At 37.5% G+C, this 18,634-nt stretch overlaps 1 protein-coding gene across 4 annotated transcripts in view; it reads left to right on the top strand.

The window, feature by feature from the left end:
- PEX5L (peroxisomal biogenesis factor 5 like) overlaps nucleotides 1-18,634 on the top strand; it is a 119,693-nt gene that overhangs the window by 90,310 nt on the left and 10,749 nt on the right. For all 4 annotated transcript variants that reach the window (XM_075418277.1, XM_075418275.1, XM_075418276.1 and 1 more), the window contains 7 exons: nucleotides 705-914; nucleotides 2,048-2,174; nucleotides 3,345-3,441; nucleotides 9,613-9,708; nucleotides 16,337-16,453; nucleotides 17,390-17,533; nucleotides 18,297-18,367. In XM_075418277.1, the coding sequence (XP_075274392.1) occupies nucleotides 705-914; nucleotides 2,048-2,174; nucleotides 3,345-3,441; nucleotides 9,613-9,708; nucleotides 16,337-16,453; nucleotides 17,390-17,533; nucleotides 18,297-18,367 (862 nt within the window). The remainder of the gene's footprint in view (nucleotides 1-704; nucleotides 915-2,047; nucleotides 2,175-3,344; nucleotides 3,442-9,612; nucleotides 9,709-16,336; nucleotides 16,454-17,389; nucleotides 17,534-18,296; nucleotides 18,368-18,634) is intronic.

Raw genomic sequence — 18,634 nt, forward strand, 5'->3', positions numbered from 1 at the left:
GTTTTTCTATCTTTTATGTGCTAAAAAATTTTGAATGTTACTCTTTAAGCAACTTTTAAATGAAGAACTGAGACTGAACATGCCTTTTTACTGATATAGTCCTTCACAGAAATAACAGTAGAACTTATAATTACACTCCATATTTGTTCCCCAAAATCACAGAATCACAGAATGTTAGGGGTTGGAAGGGACCTCTGTGGGTCATCTAGCAACAGTGGAAACCACTACTAAACATACCATTATTCCTTTATGACCCAAGAAGTGCATCCAAGAAGCTGTCTACTCTTCAGCTTTTTCCATAATGGCATGTGGCAAAACAGCAGTGCCCCAAGCAGCTGTTATCAGTACTTGATAAATCATAAGATTAAACTAAATCTTGTCTAAAAGTGTAATTGTACAGAGAACCCTCACAACAGAAGAAAATCCGTGGAGTAAGGCCACAGCCTTAAAACCGAAGAAGTCTTAAGATTTTCAGAGGAAAAGCCTTTTATGCAAATCAAGCTTTTTTAAACTGCATCCAGTTAAGCACCTGAAATCTCTAGTCATATTTGTATATGCTGGTCGTCATCTTCAGCCAGGACATATACATCTACTCCAGTCACACGTGAACACATTACTGATTTTTTTTTTCCAGTTAAAACAAATTTTGATAAGTAGGCTATTTTAATAAAAACAATATTGAATTCTAACATTTTGTATCTAAGTATTATCAACAGGTCTGGATCTCTTGGATCTTAGTGAACCTGTGTTACAAACCCAAAACAAAGTGAAGAAATTGGAGACTCCATCAAGAAGTGAAGGCTTAAAAGCTTCAACCCACAGAAAGAAGACAGACAATTCTGACCTTATCAGTGTGGATACTGAGCAGAAAGTCCAGACTGTCAGAGTTTCAGACAAGTCTTCACTAGACTTAGGTAAGAGTGTAGCTATTTTATCCTTACTACACAGACTTGCTCAGCACAAGTTTCTCCTTGCTACTGTCACAGAGCAACACCACAATTTTTGTTGCACCACATTTTAGCAGGGACTGTAACCTTTGTTCCACATTATAAACTGCTTGAAACACTTTAAACTTGAAATGCTGTGAACACATTTTGCCTCTGCCTTTGCCGTTATACCTATTGTCACTGCATGTGCAAATAAAGTTTTGAAAGTATTCTTTCAAAAAAGAATTTAGTCGGGGTGAGTAAAATGGTAGAAAAATCTATAGGTTTATCATAAGAAATTGGTAAAGGACACAGATCAGAGCCAGCCCGCACTGGATGTCCTTTTCAGAACTGCATATATCAGAAATACACATTATATTTGGAAATACTGCTTTATCTATGCATACGAGAGAAAAAAAAAAATCCATTCTTGACAAAAGAGCTATATTTATACAGATTGAAAAAAAAAAAGTCCCAAACACAACTCAATATCCTGCCAAGCATGATCTATAGATGAGCTCTGGAAAAGGTGAATTTAATTTAGTTCCATCCAAACTAAATTACTTGCACCGCAACTGAGAAATTTGCAAGGTAAATGTAATTTATACGGAGGTAGCAAATTTTCCATTCATCAGTACGGAAATTCTTTGAGAGATCTTTATCTTCAAACAGGAGCTGAACATCAGATTCTTGCAAAGCAAGTCTGACATATGACTGAATAATATCAGTTGCCTGCACAGCCATTTTCAAATGGTAGTCACTAAATGAAGTTTTATATTTACAATTTGACTACAATTAGTAAATTAAAAATATCCAAAACTATCAAATAGTTAGTATAATTTTACCAACAGATCTAAATTACACAGAAATCACTTATTTTAAATCAAGAGTTCCACTAACATTCTGACCATGAATGCTAACGGATTTAGAAAAATGTGAGTTCCCAAATATTTTCACATTATAGCAGCTAGAAAACGGCACAACATTTCTATATATTGGACCTTAACTAAAATATAGTCTTTGATGGTACCATTTTCTCTATAACCTACATTTAACAGAGGAGATAAAATTGTCTGCAGTAGTTTCTTTAAAAGATTAAAATTTTCTTTTCTATTTTTCAGTTGATATTCAGACACGGCTAGAGAAATGGGATGATGTCAATTTTCATGGAGACAGGAGTACCAAGGCTCACTCTTCTACAGAGCGAACATCATCATCATCTAGAGCCCCATCAAAAGAACTTTTATGGTACAAAGTTTTGCTTTCCTTACAAAACCATTTCCAGGCCAGCTTTCTTAATTCACAAAATGAATGACTTGATGACAAGTCATATTATTAAATCTGTTATGATTACATTGAATGTGTTCAAGAAGACATTTTGGACAACGTACCATAAGCAAGTACACTATAAAATGACATTTTGCAAGCAATTTTTAATGTTGTGAAAAGCAGCAGGTGCAATTACTAAATAAATGGTGGTGAGAATTCAACAGAGGCATGCAGTCATCCAAAACCAACTACAAACATGTGAGTAAAATGAGAAAAAAAAGGATATTTGGCAGTGATTTGACAGTCACTGGATATCCAATGTATTTTTGTTTTGCTACCAAGAGGGCAGAATTTCTGTGCATAACTGGAAGAGGCAAGATAAAATATCCAAGCCAAGTACTACAACTTGCACACAGTTCAACTAAAATCGCAGGGGATGTAAATCAGGGAAGAACTGGACTTTGCCTTTGGGAACAGTTCATGTAGATTAATTCTGTTGCCTTCCTGATATGTAAGCAACACTCATTCACTACATTATGAATAACCATAATTAGCATTTTCATACACTAGAAGCAGTTTTCTGACCAAATGATGCTTATCATGTATCACCTGCCCTTTATCTGGGTGTTTCATTAATTTAGAGCTTTACACAACTTTGCTCAGTTAATTTGATTTTGGTCTACAGGGTTTCATTTTCTAGGAAAAAAAGAATATTAGGATATTGTGGCACAGAAATGCACATATGCCAAGGTGAAGTCCTGTAATGTGGTGGTTCATTCTTAGACACTGACTGCAGGTACAGTCTTGTGTGTCATTGCCTAACCTCATTTTGCTGGGCTATGAAATAGAAGCGTAGTGGTAGAGCCAAAGTCTTCAATCCATTATACTAGTTTCATGCCAGTATACACCCAGGGCTCTGCTGGTGAATCAGGCCTGACTCTGTTCTGTTGTATTAACTGTTGTCTGCATGCAACTGAAAAGCATAAGAGTGGAAACACTGAGAAGGGTCCAGGCACTTTTGATAACTGCATGTTAAACTACTCAGTTATAAGAAATAACCGAATTATCAGTATGTGCTTATGAACCTGAAAGACATAAGGCAGCATGTCTCAGTGTGCAGTGATGAGTAAGTAAATGCATTATTTCTAGGTCCACAGAAAACAGATCACAGTCTGAGCTGACTAACGTCAAGAGTGCCTTGGATGCTGATTCAACGTCAGAATTAGAACTTGCACCTGCAACACAGGTAAGAAGATTTGGTAGACTTATCAACAATAAAAAGGCAAGTAGGAATTGTCCCACTGGCTAACCATTCACATTCTGGAAGAACTATTTAAGGGATATTTTCAGGATCATCAATTAAAAGTTCCATACAACCAAATCTTCACACAGCTTCCAAACTAATGTTATGGAAATAACTGTCAGCATCTCAGACATTCAGAGTTTAATACTGCAGTGAACTGTGACCTTCCTGCACAGAGAGAAAGACTTCAAACTACAATTTACAGCATCATCTTTTTTTCCTTCTTCCATTTCTGAAATTCAAACTTCTCATGATTCCCTCTCCCTTTAAAACATCTATTCTTAAGGTCTCTTGGTCAACCAGGAATCCCAGAATTGGAAATGGCTAAGGAATACAGGAAGGAATCCTTAGACCAACACTCATCAGCAGTTTATCTCCACAGGTGGGAGAGCAGTGTGGTCAAAGGACTTTTTCCCGCTGGAAAAGGAAGTCTAATACAGAGGGCTCTGGGCTGAAGGTTTGAAGATTTGCCCAATTCCACTGTCATATTGTATACTGGAAAGGACCCTGTGGAAATGATTACTTAGAGTTGTATGGTTTTAGATATGTATGTATGCACATATATGTACAAAGATGCATTTATGTGCGCATTCACATAAATCAGGTTGCTTATACACCTTCTTTCCTGCTTCTTACTTTTTAACAGAAAAATTTCAAGTTCAGCCAGAGCCACTGGCAGGGGGGAGAGAGAGTTATCTGGTGGACTAACTTTTAGTTGAAAAGAATTTTCTCCTCTTCCACAGCTACTTTTAGGCCTGGACTTCAAAACCTTTCTGTCAGATGGAAAATCTGGAAATTAATGGAAAATAATAGCCTCATTTGAAAATTGAAAAATTAGACACTAAACAGCCAAATGTCTTTCCTGAGATCATGCACCAGTTTTTGCAGAAAATAGAAATACAACCCAGTTATCAGGATCCATTCCTGTGTTTAGGTTAGGAAAAATTCTCCTTTACTTCCCTGCCATCTCTACATTACAAACAGGACTTTTCTTCCCATTTGTAAAGCCTAACAATAGTTGCAATGCATGATGTCTTTGCTTTCTGTGCAATAGATTTAAACATCTTAGTAATGGAAAAGATCTATTGCATAATATCATCCACTTGAGATGGACAGAATGTTTTCACAGGCTTTGTCCAGCTTATCTTGAAGTACCTCTAACCCCTTTTTAGGAGGCTGTTCCTCAGCCTAACAGATCTAAATGCCAGGAAGTTTGTGCTCAACCAGGATGTGTGTAAACCAAGTAGACAGTCACCAAAGTGCTGCGTCTTTCTGTGAAAGCAGTTACAAATGTAGTATATAACATTTCTACTTTATATAGTCTATTACCTGTTTATCTTCTACTAACTACAGAAGCAAAAATCCGCATTTTTAATTCAGTATAAGTTAAATCAGTCGAGGCTACGTACTATTTTGCAAAATGACTGGTACTTCAAAACAAAACATGTGAAGCTGAATCAGCCAAACTGAACAAGAAGCAGAGTGTAAAATTCTCATCTGTTGATCTGATCTATTTTATGGTTTATTTTGATTTATCATCAGCTGCTTTTTTTCAAATTTGTGATCCATTCAAGTCATGAAATGTTGCTAAACTTGCAATTAGTATTGCAGAGAAATGACCTGAAGTGAGATTGCATTCTTATTCTAGGTAGTTTACTTAGAAATTTAATATTTTCATTCACTGCCTGCTTCGTCCTGCTTATACTTGGACTGTCAAAGTTGTCATTTCCCAACAACTGGGCTGATCTGTCTTGACTGAGTTCGTAATCTGCTTGTAAAAGAAATCACGTTAGAGCTTTTATCAAAGCATATGTTTTCCATATTTTGTCCTCTATAGACCTTGTCTATCTCATTTAAGGGTAACCTTTGCATATGCAACAGATTCTGCCATACCCAAAAGATTTCATCTTGTCAAACTTGCTTCAGTTTTCCATCAGCAGGTTCTCAATCACCTTCATCACTCATCTTTGACATGTTAGATTTCATTCCTCAAAGTGAAATACTAAGTAACTACATCATATTTTCATTAAAATTATGCAATGAAAATCCTGTGTTTACCAGCACTTATGCCAATACAAAATCACAAAGGCAAGCTTTGACTTAATATGGAAGAAATGTGTCTAAAGGCTACACTGGGCAGTAGCATGGTGGCTATCATTGGATGTGGCCATCTTGTTTCTCAGAATTCTACTCACATCACACATTCCCTATATTAAGTCTTAAACTGCATTGGTCAAAAGTATCTTTGTTCTTTCTTTTATCTGCCATTCTGGAAAGTTCCTTGTTATGCTTTTATTAGTACTGAGATATCCTACAGTGTTTGGGTTTTTTTGAAGGTTTATTTTTTCTCATATAATTACAAACTGCAGAGGGAGATAATATGTTCAACTGTATATGCATGAAGTCTGCTCATGTTTTAACTCTCTAAATGCCTCCCTGGGAATTTTAGATATTTTACTGCTCACTTAGAATGCACACACAAAAACCGTGACATGCTAAAAAACTGTACCTTATTCTAATATGTCAGCACTCTTAGACAAAATTATAGCACAAAGCCTGTAAACCTTAGAAATCTGTGGGTTTGGGCGACAACATTTAGAATGCAAAATTTATTCCCCACTTCTCCCAAATAGGTACAGTAAGACTAATGGCCCTAGCTCTCCTTGGATGTGCCAGTTACTCTAACAAAATGAGGAGTTACAAGGGACAGATTTAGTTCATTATTTAAGACCTGCTCAAAAGTCAAGACTATAATTTAAGCCTCTCACCAACAGTTCAGGTCCAACTGCACATAAGCAGACTACAAGCGCAGGAAAGTATGTGCAAATGCATTGGAATGGAAGATTTTGTCCCTGAAGACATCAGCCAGTCATCAGCTACAGCACCTCCTTTGTAGCGTGGTGAGCATACCAAACCGCAGCGTATGCGGAGTGCCCATGCCTCAGACGTACCCATTCTATCCTGAGCCATGCCTTGCCTTGGGTTCCCTTTAAGGGAAGCAGCTGCAGAGTCCCACCCCATCACCAGCTGGAGACAAGACGCTCTCCAGTACTGGCACTCCATTCCCATCCCCTCTCTTCCTGCACTAGCGAAAGGCAGCATGTTTGCTCTACGTGGGGTCTTCCATTCCTGGGTATCGCAACTCAGGACATGACTCTGCATTGTCTATATGCAAATGCAGCTTATATGGGTTTTGTTCATTCCTTCTTTTTTTCCCTCTGGCTGTGCATTTCATGGAGGAGAAAGTCTATTTCTGTGAGCATTATGTGGGGGCAATGTGTGTACTCTGACACATGGCAGAGGAAGGGACTTCTGTGCTTCTTGTCCTCTTCCCTATCACCTCTCCACTGCCCCAACAAGCTCACTCTCCCCTTCTGCAGCACTACTCAGTCTGAACGTCATGATTTACAGGATTGTCCTTGACCTAAGGAAATTGCAGTCACTGGAAACCAAAGATTAAAAAGTGGAAGTAATCACACAGTTTGTAAGAGCCGACTCGTAAATAATGTAAAGGCTAGGAACATAATTAATGTCTAGCAACAGAGTTTTGTGTCAAGAAAACCCAATTTAATTCTTTGATCAGATTACAGGTCAGGTTGATAAATGTTGCTGTGTGATATTCTGCAAGATGTTTAAATTAACATACCATATTCTCATTTTAAAATTAGCACCATATAATATGAATACAGCAGCTGTTAAACAGATTAAAACTGGCTAACCTAAGGTCTCAAGAACAGCAGTTATTTACCAGGTTTGTAATCACATAGTGGTTCTTCTGCGGTTCCAAAGAGAAACCATGTTCTTCAATATTATTGATCTGAAAATAAATAAGCAAGCCATTCTTGATAAAATTTATATATGCAACAGTGGAATGAAAAAAACTGCAAATAAGGGAGTCATAAAAATGAGATGGTGACCAAGACATCTTTATAAATACATATTCCAATACAGTCACTTGAAAAGTCATACATTTCAGAACAAGAATGCAGGCTCTACTTACAACACTATGCTGGAAGGCAATTTGAAAAGAATTTGTGGCTCAGGGTGTACGAGGATGTCAACATGAGTGCTCCCTGTGCAGTTCTGTGGCAAGAAGAGCGCGTAGAAGAAGACGTAATTAGTGGGAGATGGGAGATCACCTGATGGGAGATCACCTGATTTCTGTATAAAAGGCAAGACTAGTGCCAAATATAGGGTTCAGTTTGGCTATCTGTATGGCTATAAAGAAAAATAAAGCTATAAAAAAGTAAAGAGGGAGAATAAAAGAGACACAATAAACATTGAAATGTGAATAAAATGCCACATAATGAGATAATTTAAGATTTCAGTCTCTTTATATCATTTAAAAGACAGTTAAAACCTGATTAAAGTCATCAGTATCCTTCCACAGAGAAAATAAGGGGTACTAAAAAGTGCTATAAACTACTGGAAAAAGAATAAGAAGTGCTGGTTGGAAACTGAAATGAAAATTAATAAGAGATACAAAGAGGGTAATTAAACAAATTTGCAAACAAAGTGATAAGATTAAGGTCTCTTGATAACTTTAAATTAAATCCAAGCACCTTCCTCAAAGACATATTTTCCAGATAACCTCCATTTATACTTTGTAGAACATCAGTTTCATCCTGCAAACACTGAGTGACAAACACTGCCATGTGACTTAGAGACAAACGGACGATTTGAAACAGTTATCTCTTCTGCCCTAAATTCCATTAATCAGTAAAATAACTGGTTTGTGTATAGGATTGGTTTTTAGTATGTTTTCAATGGCAACCTGAAATCTCTTCTTGGCCTCACCAAAGGAAAAAAAAAATTTCCAATCAACATGAACCAGAGGTAGCAGCTGTGAAAACAGAAACAGCAGATCCTCAGTGTAGACCTTCCCTAACATGCTGTGCTTCCTGGCACGTGCAGCGAAGTCCAGAAGCCAACACAGACAAACGCACACAGTGCCCTCCGCCCCGCACTCCTCACAGAAGTTGTGCTGTATCGTGCTTTTCTAACCGTGTGTGTATCATCAACCCAACACACATCTCACTCATCAATCTCTACCTGAGAGATCAAAGACTTGGGAACAAAACCGAAACTTTAGGGCTAGACTGACAAATGAATGTCATTGTTCTAGGTAAAAGCCCATGTGTGTGCGCCCACAGACTTACGTGTTTGAGTACGCGTTGCACATACATGAACGCCCGGGAATGTGTTGGGTGCTTCATCCCAGCAGCACACATTCCAGCACTTGCAGCTACAGCCCAATGAGTCTGACGTGAGCAAAATTAGCCTTTTCGCAATGCGGCTCATTGAAATTGAATATGACAAGTAAAGTCATCAGAAATATAATCACGTAAATTAATGCAATTGGGACCATGGTCAGGCAAATGGCTAATGAGTTTAACCTCTGACAAACACGAGGGAAGGGATTAGCAGTCAGAGCTCTATTTAGTAAGATTAGGCCACTTTGCGCTTTTTTGTACCATCCTTGAATACTGCCTGGTTTTGTACTGTGCCTTTTGTGCAAAAAAAACCATAAATAAAATGCTTTTAATAAAAGAATAGGGAGAAACTTGTTATGCAATTCCTATGGGATTGACTGATACTAAGGCACAGAAGAGAGAGCTGCTGACTGTAAAATGGATTTGTCCTTCCCATGAAATCCAGAGAAAACCTGGCTCTCCAATGCGATCCCAAAGCAAGACCTGAAAGAAGAACACAAAATGTACAGGCAAAATGAGATGCTTTCTTTCTGGAGCATAGCGAGTGCAATGCGTTGACACAGATATAATACAGGAGAAGGAATAATTAAGCTAAAAGTCTTACACGAAGTTGTCAGCTCTTCCCTTTGTAGCCCAACTCCTGCATTGTCGTTTCTTGGCTGTTTCTCTATCTTTCATGCATCTTGAGTGAAAAGAAAAGTCTGGAAAAGATAAATTACTCTGCTTCCCATGAGGAATGATCTGTGGTAGAGTGTAAGAGAATTCAGAGGAATTCATGCAGGAACACAACTAGTTTTGCCCAAGGAAAAGGCCATTTGGGGCTCAAGGCAATTAAGGAAATAACTGAGAAATGTTTCAGACAGTATATCATGCCTTTCTGATTTATTCTTTTATTTTTTAGGCACGATCAACTAGGGAGCAGCGCTGGGGAGGGCCTCTTCTCTCCAGAAATCACTCCTTGGAGGAGGAATTTGAAAGAGCAAAGGCAGCTGTTGAGGTATTAATTCTTTTATTGTTTCCATTTTCAGCTAATGTTCTACGGATTTCTTATTCATCTTGCAGCACAAGAACAGGAGAAAGCTGGAACTGGATTATTTAAAGCAGAGAAAATATATGTTTCCTGGAATTACTCATTTAAAATAGCAGTTTCTCTCTTAAAAAAAAATAACCTTAGCTATAAATGAAGATTAGACAGAACCAACTTTTCAAGATTGATTTTGTATTGCTATAGCAAGTGAGCCAAGAAAAATTCCCCATAAATGTAAGTACTTCCAAACCGAAAGTACAAGAGTGAAACGTATTTTTCCCCAGCAACTGAATGTGTGCAATCAGCTATTTAACCTCAGACACAAACCAGTTCTCCACAGTGAAACTGGCATTCAGAATCACTTACACACAGAATGATTACCTGCTGTAACAGGTACTGCACATATAGCAGTAACAATGCACCAATGCATTTTTATAATTAGTGGCCGAATACTAAACACAGGAGTACTCTCATTTCCTGATAAATCAATTTAGCTTGAAAAGGTGCAGGCAGTCCTATTGCACTTCTGTGTTTTTCACTAACTACAACTTTTCCAAGATGAAAAAAGACTCGGGTGTTGTCCTGTACCACTAGTCCCAGCTGAAATCCTGATCCTGTCCAGAGACAAAATGGCACACGGGTTTTTTACAGAATCCAATAAAAAATTAGATACAAGCATCCACCTTGAGCAACATGTCTTCTCAGGGGTTCTGTCAGTAACCCCTCAAAACCCCATCGCCACGAAGAGCCAAGACAGCTGCATCCCACTGAAGACAGGCTGAATTATGGCTGAATTCAGGCTGAATTATGTAACAGCTACAGAACTGAGTCTTTAGGGTGGAAAGGATGAGGCTGTGAAACCGATTCCTCAGAACTGCTTGTTTTTAGCATGAACTGCAGTCTCATTAGTCTCCAAACAACTAGAACACTTTGGGGATATTTGGGTTTAGATTTAAATTTAACTTGAACTCGGGTTTTATACCAATGTAATCCCAGTGTTGGCAGCTGAACTATTCTAGATCAATATTGGTTGATTACAAACAAAACTAGGCCTAAATCATATGCTGACTTCTAACTAGAAACAGAATTTCATATTTAAGAAATTAATTTGATTTGTAGGGTTTTTTCATGATATGCTAAGTTAAGAAAGCATGGTTTCTACCATGGTTTCTTACGATCTTATTGCACACAAAAAAATTATTGTCTCAGCGTACAAGGCTGAAATGGACACAATCAGTAAGTTATCTGTTTTATAAACTACACACTGAATCCACTTTTCTTGTATTTTCTGAGTGCATTGTTTTTTCACAATCAAATAGATTATTTATAAACAACTGTTGGTGTTGCACAATAGGTTTATGATGTCACCCATCACACATGTTTTCTCCAGGCAGGAGAGATTTGCTTTCAAATTGACACTGCTTAAAATGCTCTAGATGTTCCTAACTGCACTGCAATCTGATCCTTAGGGTGGGACATGTGCTACGAGCTGTGATTGCAACACAGGGAATCTGATGATGAACATCTCTGTGTTACAGTTAGTAGTTAAGCAAATGATGTCAGTAGTCCCGCAATTGCCAGAAACCACGTCTGATGGGGAGTTCCCGGACATTCAGCAGAAAGAAAAATGAGTTGAGGCCAACAACAGATTACAAGACATTAGTGAATTACTTTACAGAGTAAAGTAAGGAGGAGAATATATTGTAAAAATACCCTGCATATTGAAAGGTCATTCTGAGGCAACAGATTATTAAAATACTTTAATATAGACTCAAAAACAGCTATTAAAAAGAATCTAATTAAATGTTTCCATAACTGTGTAGCTTTCAGTCTTAAATTATTCTTTCTGCTTAATATGGGAACTTGTACCAGGTAGTTAAAATGTAAAGGAAAGGATTCTTCAAGATCTTATAGAGCAGTTATTTCTATTTGCATATGAAAAGAGCTCGATTTTCATCCTAGCTAATAAGAAGTGGTAAGAAAGCTAGAGTGATTGAAATAAATTGCAACCCATCTCAGAAAGATTAGCGCTTTCTTAAGCAGAGAATAGATACAGTTCAAAAATTCATCTTTTAGACTTTGGATGTTTCTGTAATGCTCTTCAACTGGGAAAGCTCCAAGTGTTAAGATTAGTCAGAAAACTGATCAAGAAAAGGAAATCTCAGGTTCTTTGTGGCCTAGTTCGAAATGAATTAATTAACAATTCAATAAATGAAGACACCAAACTTTATCCTCCACCCAATATTCACTTTAGAGCTTTGGGAATGGTTTTAAGATGTCAGACTTTGAGATTAATGAAGATCTGTGAGGTAATTCTCTTAAGAAGGTTTAAAAATGTCTGTACCATTGGGGAATCTTTAAAGAGGTAAGCAAATTAGCTTTTTTAACTAGAGAGGGTCCATATTCACTTGCAATGATTGGGTGCTCGCAGACTTGGCTACCTTTTCCATCATTCTGGAAATCGGATTTGTTTTTTGCCTCATCCCTTTGCTATGCACATGAGGGAAGCACAAATAGCCTAAAGTCTTCATGATTTCCAAGTGCCATACCAAAGAATCTTTCTAATAATTAGCTGTTTTACCAAAAATTGAATTTTCTAAACATGCCAGCATGAGGATTCAGATCCATCCTATACCTATATTCTGATAAAGCAATTGTTTTATCATCCACCATCCTATTGGTAATGCGTTAGAATAAATAAAAATTAAATCAAGAATGCACAAAGACTTCCAAGAAATGTCTCAGAGATGGAAAAAAAGCAATTTTTACATTTTCTTATTCCACATTCACCTGATGTAGAGATGAAACTGCAGATGCCACACTGTTTTGTGAGCTTACGCGCAAAAGAAATTCTGAGCTGTCCTTCTCAGCATCATTTTAGTTACGACACCATGTTACGTGAACCATCTGCTGTATAATATACAGTTAGGAAGCATCATAACATATTACAGCTAAATTATGTGACAATAGTAGGAAGAAAATGGGTTCAATTTATTCTAGCCTAGCAAAACATATTCCAGAATCATCAGCTTTGTGGTTCCCATGAATACCAGTTAGAATCCTTTCTTTACCTATGGTCTTAGTATTTTGACATCCCTTGTAGATGTGCCTAAGACTGCCTAAACCACATTTTAAATTGGGATTTAGGAGCTGGAGTCATTCAGATGCATTTTATTTGCTACTCTCTCAAATCACAATGGGAATCTTTGCCTTGATACACATTTTTTCTCTCTAAACTTTACTGAAGAAGCATACTCCACATTTTGTTTTGAGAAGATATCAGCTAAGGAAATCTTATATAGTTAGGACATAAGTTTAATTTACTGTGTCTTTCACATTAAAGAGTATGTTGATGCGGTAATTCAAAGAAAGAACAACGACAGAAACTTTCTTATGTATTGGTCAAGAAGGAACATTGCAAATTAATTTTTGGCAGTACAGGATAGGCAAAATTCTACTCAAAGTTATGAAAATAGGTACGTTTAGAAATTAGCCAGCAATGTTCAGAAAGTACGCCCTACACCCACCCTACTGTATCGTAGGAAGTAAAGAGTTTGGAAATATTTTGCCTCCCATTTGTTTAACTGCTTCAGCATATTTTTAAATACTAAGAGTAAAAATAGCCTCTTTGCAAAAATGCAGAATATTCTGCTTGGAAGTAGTCACATGGTATGTGACTGGTTGTAATTCCACTTCACTGCTGCAGATGCTCTGAAAATGTGTTAAATGTGTTCAACAGGTCTGAAAACTTTTGGTATGTCCAAAGTAATTTGCCAGCATTAAGGTAGCAAAAACATTGAAATGAAGTAATTGGCACCAGTCACACAGCAAATAGAGCTAAAATTAGATCTAAGAGTCTTGATCCAATGCCAGATTTTCAGAAACACTCAGTATTAATTTAACCCTCCTGCCACTGAAGTCAACAAAAAATTGCTACTAATGACAGCTGAGACAGGCCTTTAACAAAGACTGTATAATATTTATGGTCCTCTTCCTCAAGGACATTAAACTGCTCTGCTATTGACATTGTGATTTGTCATGGCAATGACACAGCATTTTATCAGGTTCCATAATGATCCAGTTGCTCAGCGCAGCTTTGCCATACCAGTTTCAGAAACCCCACGTGCTGGATGCGCTTGGAAAGCTGTAGCTGGGACTTAAACACATTTGGCCCAGACAAGCAAATCTTTGCTTATAGTTGCAAAGTAACAGTTGGGTCCTGCCTGTGTCCCAGAAGCATAGGATGAGTTGAGAGACTTTATAGCAAAGCAGGTCTTCTCCCCATTACATTTTTCCTCCACCTTTGACTCACCATAGAGAGACATTAAGCACGGCTACTTGAATGCAGAGTACTTCATTAGCTCTTTAAGTGGAGTATGCACAGAGTGAACTTCTGTGTGAATTCTAAATATGTAATTAAGCAGCAGAATTTGAACTTAAGACCTAAAACCACTTATATGCTTGCTTACAATCTGCAGAAATGTGATTTAATGTGCTTCCAAACCATTGATTTTTGTGGGGAAAATGCAAGCAAAAATTCTGATATAAACATATCATATATATATATATATGTATCTTACATATGCATCTACATGTAGTTAGCTCCATAAGCTAATCTGTTTAAAAAGGTATTAATAATTACTTTTCAGAAGCTTTATTAATAGTAATTTGTAGAAAAGGGAAATTTCCACTCCTTTATCTCATCCTGAATCTCAGAATTACTAGTAAAACATGGTCAGGTAATTCTGTCTTCAATGCAGCGCAGATTTGCACTGAATGCAGAACAGTCGAGAGAGACATCAGTCGAGCAGGAGTGTTGAAGAGATTCAAGTGCCTCTGGTCATGGCTGATAAAAGAGGAAGCGATCTGATTCATTATCCCAGCCTTTCCAAACCCTAAATGCACATTTCAGCACAATCTCACAGCTATTTAAAAGACTATTTCCTTCAAATTTGGAATGAATGCAAATTTTGAAACCTCAGAAGTTGTTGGGTAACAGAGTTGTCATGTTCTGTTCGCTTCTGTTACAAAGAGTGAAATCTCCAACAGCGAATGATTCACGTTTGTTTCCTAGCCCGCTGAGAAATGAGGCAGTTGGCTTCACAGATCCAATAATTGCATAGTTTGGACAATTCCGAGTCTCCTGGAAGAAAGCACTGTATATCAGGAGGCATGTGCCACAGCAAGACCCACAGGGGAACATCTGATTTCTAGAGAGGCAATGCACCTTGTGTTGGTAAAGAGCCTTATGATTTACAGCAACCCACATACTGTTAGCCAGAGCAGGTCCTCCTAATCCTCCACACCTAGTCTAGGATGTTCTTGTTGCTGACTCATTCTAGATCTGTAGCCTGTGCTCTCCTTTTGCCAAATGCCTAAGGAGGGTTGTAGCAAGTCATGCAATCACAGACTAAGCTCTAATTTTGCAAATCATGCAAGGATGAGGAGCAGTAGTGAAGCGGTCAGTCTTGTGATGAAGATTCAGACAAAACTATCTGGACCAGTTTATACTATCTTCAATTAATTTTGATTAGCACCTCACTTGCAAATAGTTCTACCTAAGCCTCGATAGAATTATTTTGCCATTGCCTTTGATGTTAATAAACTGGGAAACTGTGCCCTCAGTAGCGTCCGTTCACTGAAGTTCTGGCCACGACCTTGTAGGAACTGGAGAACTTTGCAAAGGCTCCTAGTACTGAGCATATATTCTGCTATGGAACTGCTTTTCAGGGCCTATGACTAATGTGTGGAGGCTGAAAAAACAGCACCTTAACTTGGATTCTCCCCTCTTTTTTTTTTTTTTTTTTTATCCTATTTCTGGTTTTTGGGATCAGGCATCATTTTCTAGTAGCCACAGTAGTTCCCTCATTCTGGTCATTACACATCCCAAATCTCCTCCTGTTTTCATCATCTCTGTTTCTCTTGTATATGCATTTTTCCCTCTTTGGGCTGAATGTTAATCTTACTGTACAATTTTATAACCTCTTACAGATTCCTCTATAAGAAGGACAGTATATCATGTAATATTAGGATTTCTCCACTATGTCAAAAAGCCCCATTTGCATTAATTCTCTTGTGCAAACACCCTCTGTCTAAGCTTTGCCACTACTCTTTTAGACAGCTGAAAATAACGCTGAATCTACCAAAGGGGGATGCTTCTTCTCTTTTAAACTGTTTTATCTATTCTTATTCTTTAGCATGTATCCTTAGCTGATTTTTTTCTTTTTCTATTTTTTTTTTTTGGCCAGGGACTAGTAGCATTTGTTTCCTTCAAATTTTACATAAAAATTTGTTGTTAGCATCAATAAGATGCAGTGTAAGCTGCTGCAAATCCTCCTTCAAATGAAACACACGCTGCCTCTGAGATAAAGAGTTTTCTGTTGACAAAATGCATTCCAATATGAGAGATGAAATTTAATTATATGGAATTCCAAATTTGTGCTGTAGCATTTCAGTCAATATGATTATTAATAGAATTAATACTGCTTAGCAAAATTGCCAGACTCAGACCACTGGTAGAAAGAAAATAAAAGCTTACAGATTTATTTTAAAGTTTTGTTGTTCATTCTCTTCCCTTTTTGTCCTCTTTTTCTTCCAGTCAGACACAGAGTTTTGGGATAAAATGCAAGCAGAATGGGAAGAAATGGCTCGCAGAAACTGGATTTCAGAGAACCAGGAAGCACCAGGGCAAGTCACCATCTCAACTATTGAGAAGGTACCAAAGTTTGTTATTACAGAACATCCTCCCTGTAAAACTTTGCGATGAGCCTCAGCTATTCAAGGGAACCCATGAAGACTCTGGACGTGAAAGCTAATTTTACCCAAAAGAGCTCATCCTCTTCAAGTGTCTGTGAGCGGGGTAGATTTGAAAGACCTTACCATAGTGAGAACACATTTAGACTTGCACACTGCCTGAATTCAGCTGAAAGGATCACGCAGCAAACTGCTGGGTTACGGGCTCTTTTGAAGATGGGCACTTAAGGAAGAGCATTAGATAAAAAAATCTGGGCTGGCACATTCAAACACTGTTGAGGATAGAAATGACAGATATTGTCTCTCTTCTTCATTCCCTCCATTGTATGTTTTAATTTGATTCATATTATGTAGCTGGTATTAGCATACACCCTTTAGACTGCAGCGGCAGGAAGAGGAAAAGGCAAAATTTAAAGAAATTTTAAAATAAACTCAGGTGCTTGCAACATTGTTCTGTATCTTGAAGGTTAATTGAAGATTTCAGGGTATTAACTGAACAGACATCAGGTTACAAGCACTGCAAGGAGTCAGCTGCTTGATGTGTGCTCTTTACCATCAAATTGGATGCACTGGGCTCATGCTAGGTTCAGTTCTGCTGTTATTGCAGTCAGTGTGAGTTGTTGCCATTATCTTTGATGGGAGCAGGAGAGCCCAACATGAGTACTAGCGAGTAAAACTTCAGAGCTAAGGCAAAAATACAGACAGCAGAAACATAAATGACAAGTAATGCTGACTTTTTACACTTCTTGTCATTGAAATTTCATGGGGGAGCTCATACTGTTTTCATAGAACAAAGGATGTTTACACCCAGTTGGAAAATAGCGAGTCATTTCATTTTATAGAGTTGCCATTCCTTGCTACAGTGTTTCATCATGGATCCATTATCTCTCTTCTCCAGGGTTATTATTTCCATACTGAGAATCCCTTCAAAGACTGGCCTGGTGCTTTTGAGGAAGGACTGAAAAAAATGAAAGAAGGTGACCTGCCAGTTACAATCTTATACCTGGAGGCTGCTATCCTACAAGAACCCAATGATGCAGAGGTATTCACTCGTGTGCCTTTTACTGATAAAGGAAAAGGGGACTCCCTTTAGCATGCAATGATGGAACAGTTTTGGGGCTCAAACCCTTGCTAGTCATGACTGACAAACAGATTGAATGCTAACAGTGGTTTCGGACTTGCGTATGCCTTGAAATAAAGGTGAGCTCTTAATAAGATGAGAATCTATTTTTGAAATTATAGAATTTCCAAGCTGTCATTTAAAAGCATTGAAAAGAGACAATATTTCAAACTTCTTCTTTTCCTGATGTTTTCGAGCTATCTTTTAAAACACTGCTATTGAAAAGGTGAACATTTCTGATTTAACAAGAATATTGACAAGTTTTTAAAAGTTACATCAATTTCTGCAATATTGATGTTTTCAATGAGTATATATTTCAAGTCTCTTTTCTGTGAAACATGAAAAATATTTACAGTGTAAATATCTAGGTCTCTTCTTCACCAAATCCCACAAAATTCTAGCAACATTTAAAATATACAGTAACTCAAATTTAAGCAATCAGCATGTGATCATACACTGACAGAATGCCTTTGCATTCATTGATTATAAATATTATCAGGCCCAAAGATATTCAAAACTGCATTGATCTGCACTGTTGGTATGCACGCTGTAGAAAAATCTGTAGTTACTGCTGGACAGATCTGCTATTTTTATTCACCCCGCTGCTTAACAGTGACATTAGTTGTAACTCTGATTGCGGTTAGGTATATATAACAAAATAACACAATGGTGATTGTTTTTGCAGGCCTGGCAGTTCCTGGGCATAACACAGGCAGAGAATGAAAATGAGCAGGCAGCCATTGTTGCCCTCCAAAGGTAGATGATGATAATTGCTAAATAAGGGGTCTGATGAGTATTAGGTAATGGAGGCCTAGGTATATGTAACGTCATACTTCTCTTGTAACATGATGCATTTATTGAACTAAGTAAAGCATTGACACAGATACAGAAATCTTCCCAGTGACTTCAGAGGGATGACTAGTGATTAATACTTGTTTTTTTAAAAAAGTACAATATTTTATCTAGTAATTTAACTAGTTGCACAACAGAAAAGTTACATGGCCTGATAAACGTGAATTAGGC

Source organism: Opisthocomus hoazin, chromosome 4 (assembly GCF_030867145.1).
Source record: "Opisthocomus hoazin isolate bOpiHoa1 chromosome 4, bOpiHoa1.hap1, whole genome shotgun sequence".
Taxonomy (NCBI): Eukaryota; Metazoa; Chordata; class Aves; order Opisthocomiformes; family Opisthocomidae; genus Opisthocomus; species Opisthocomus hoazin.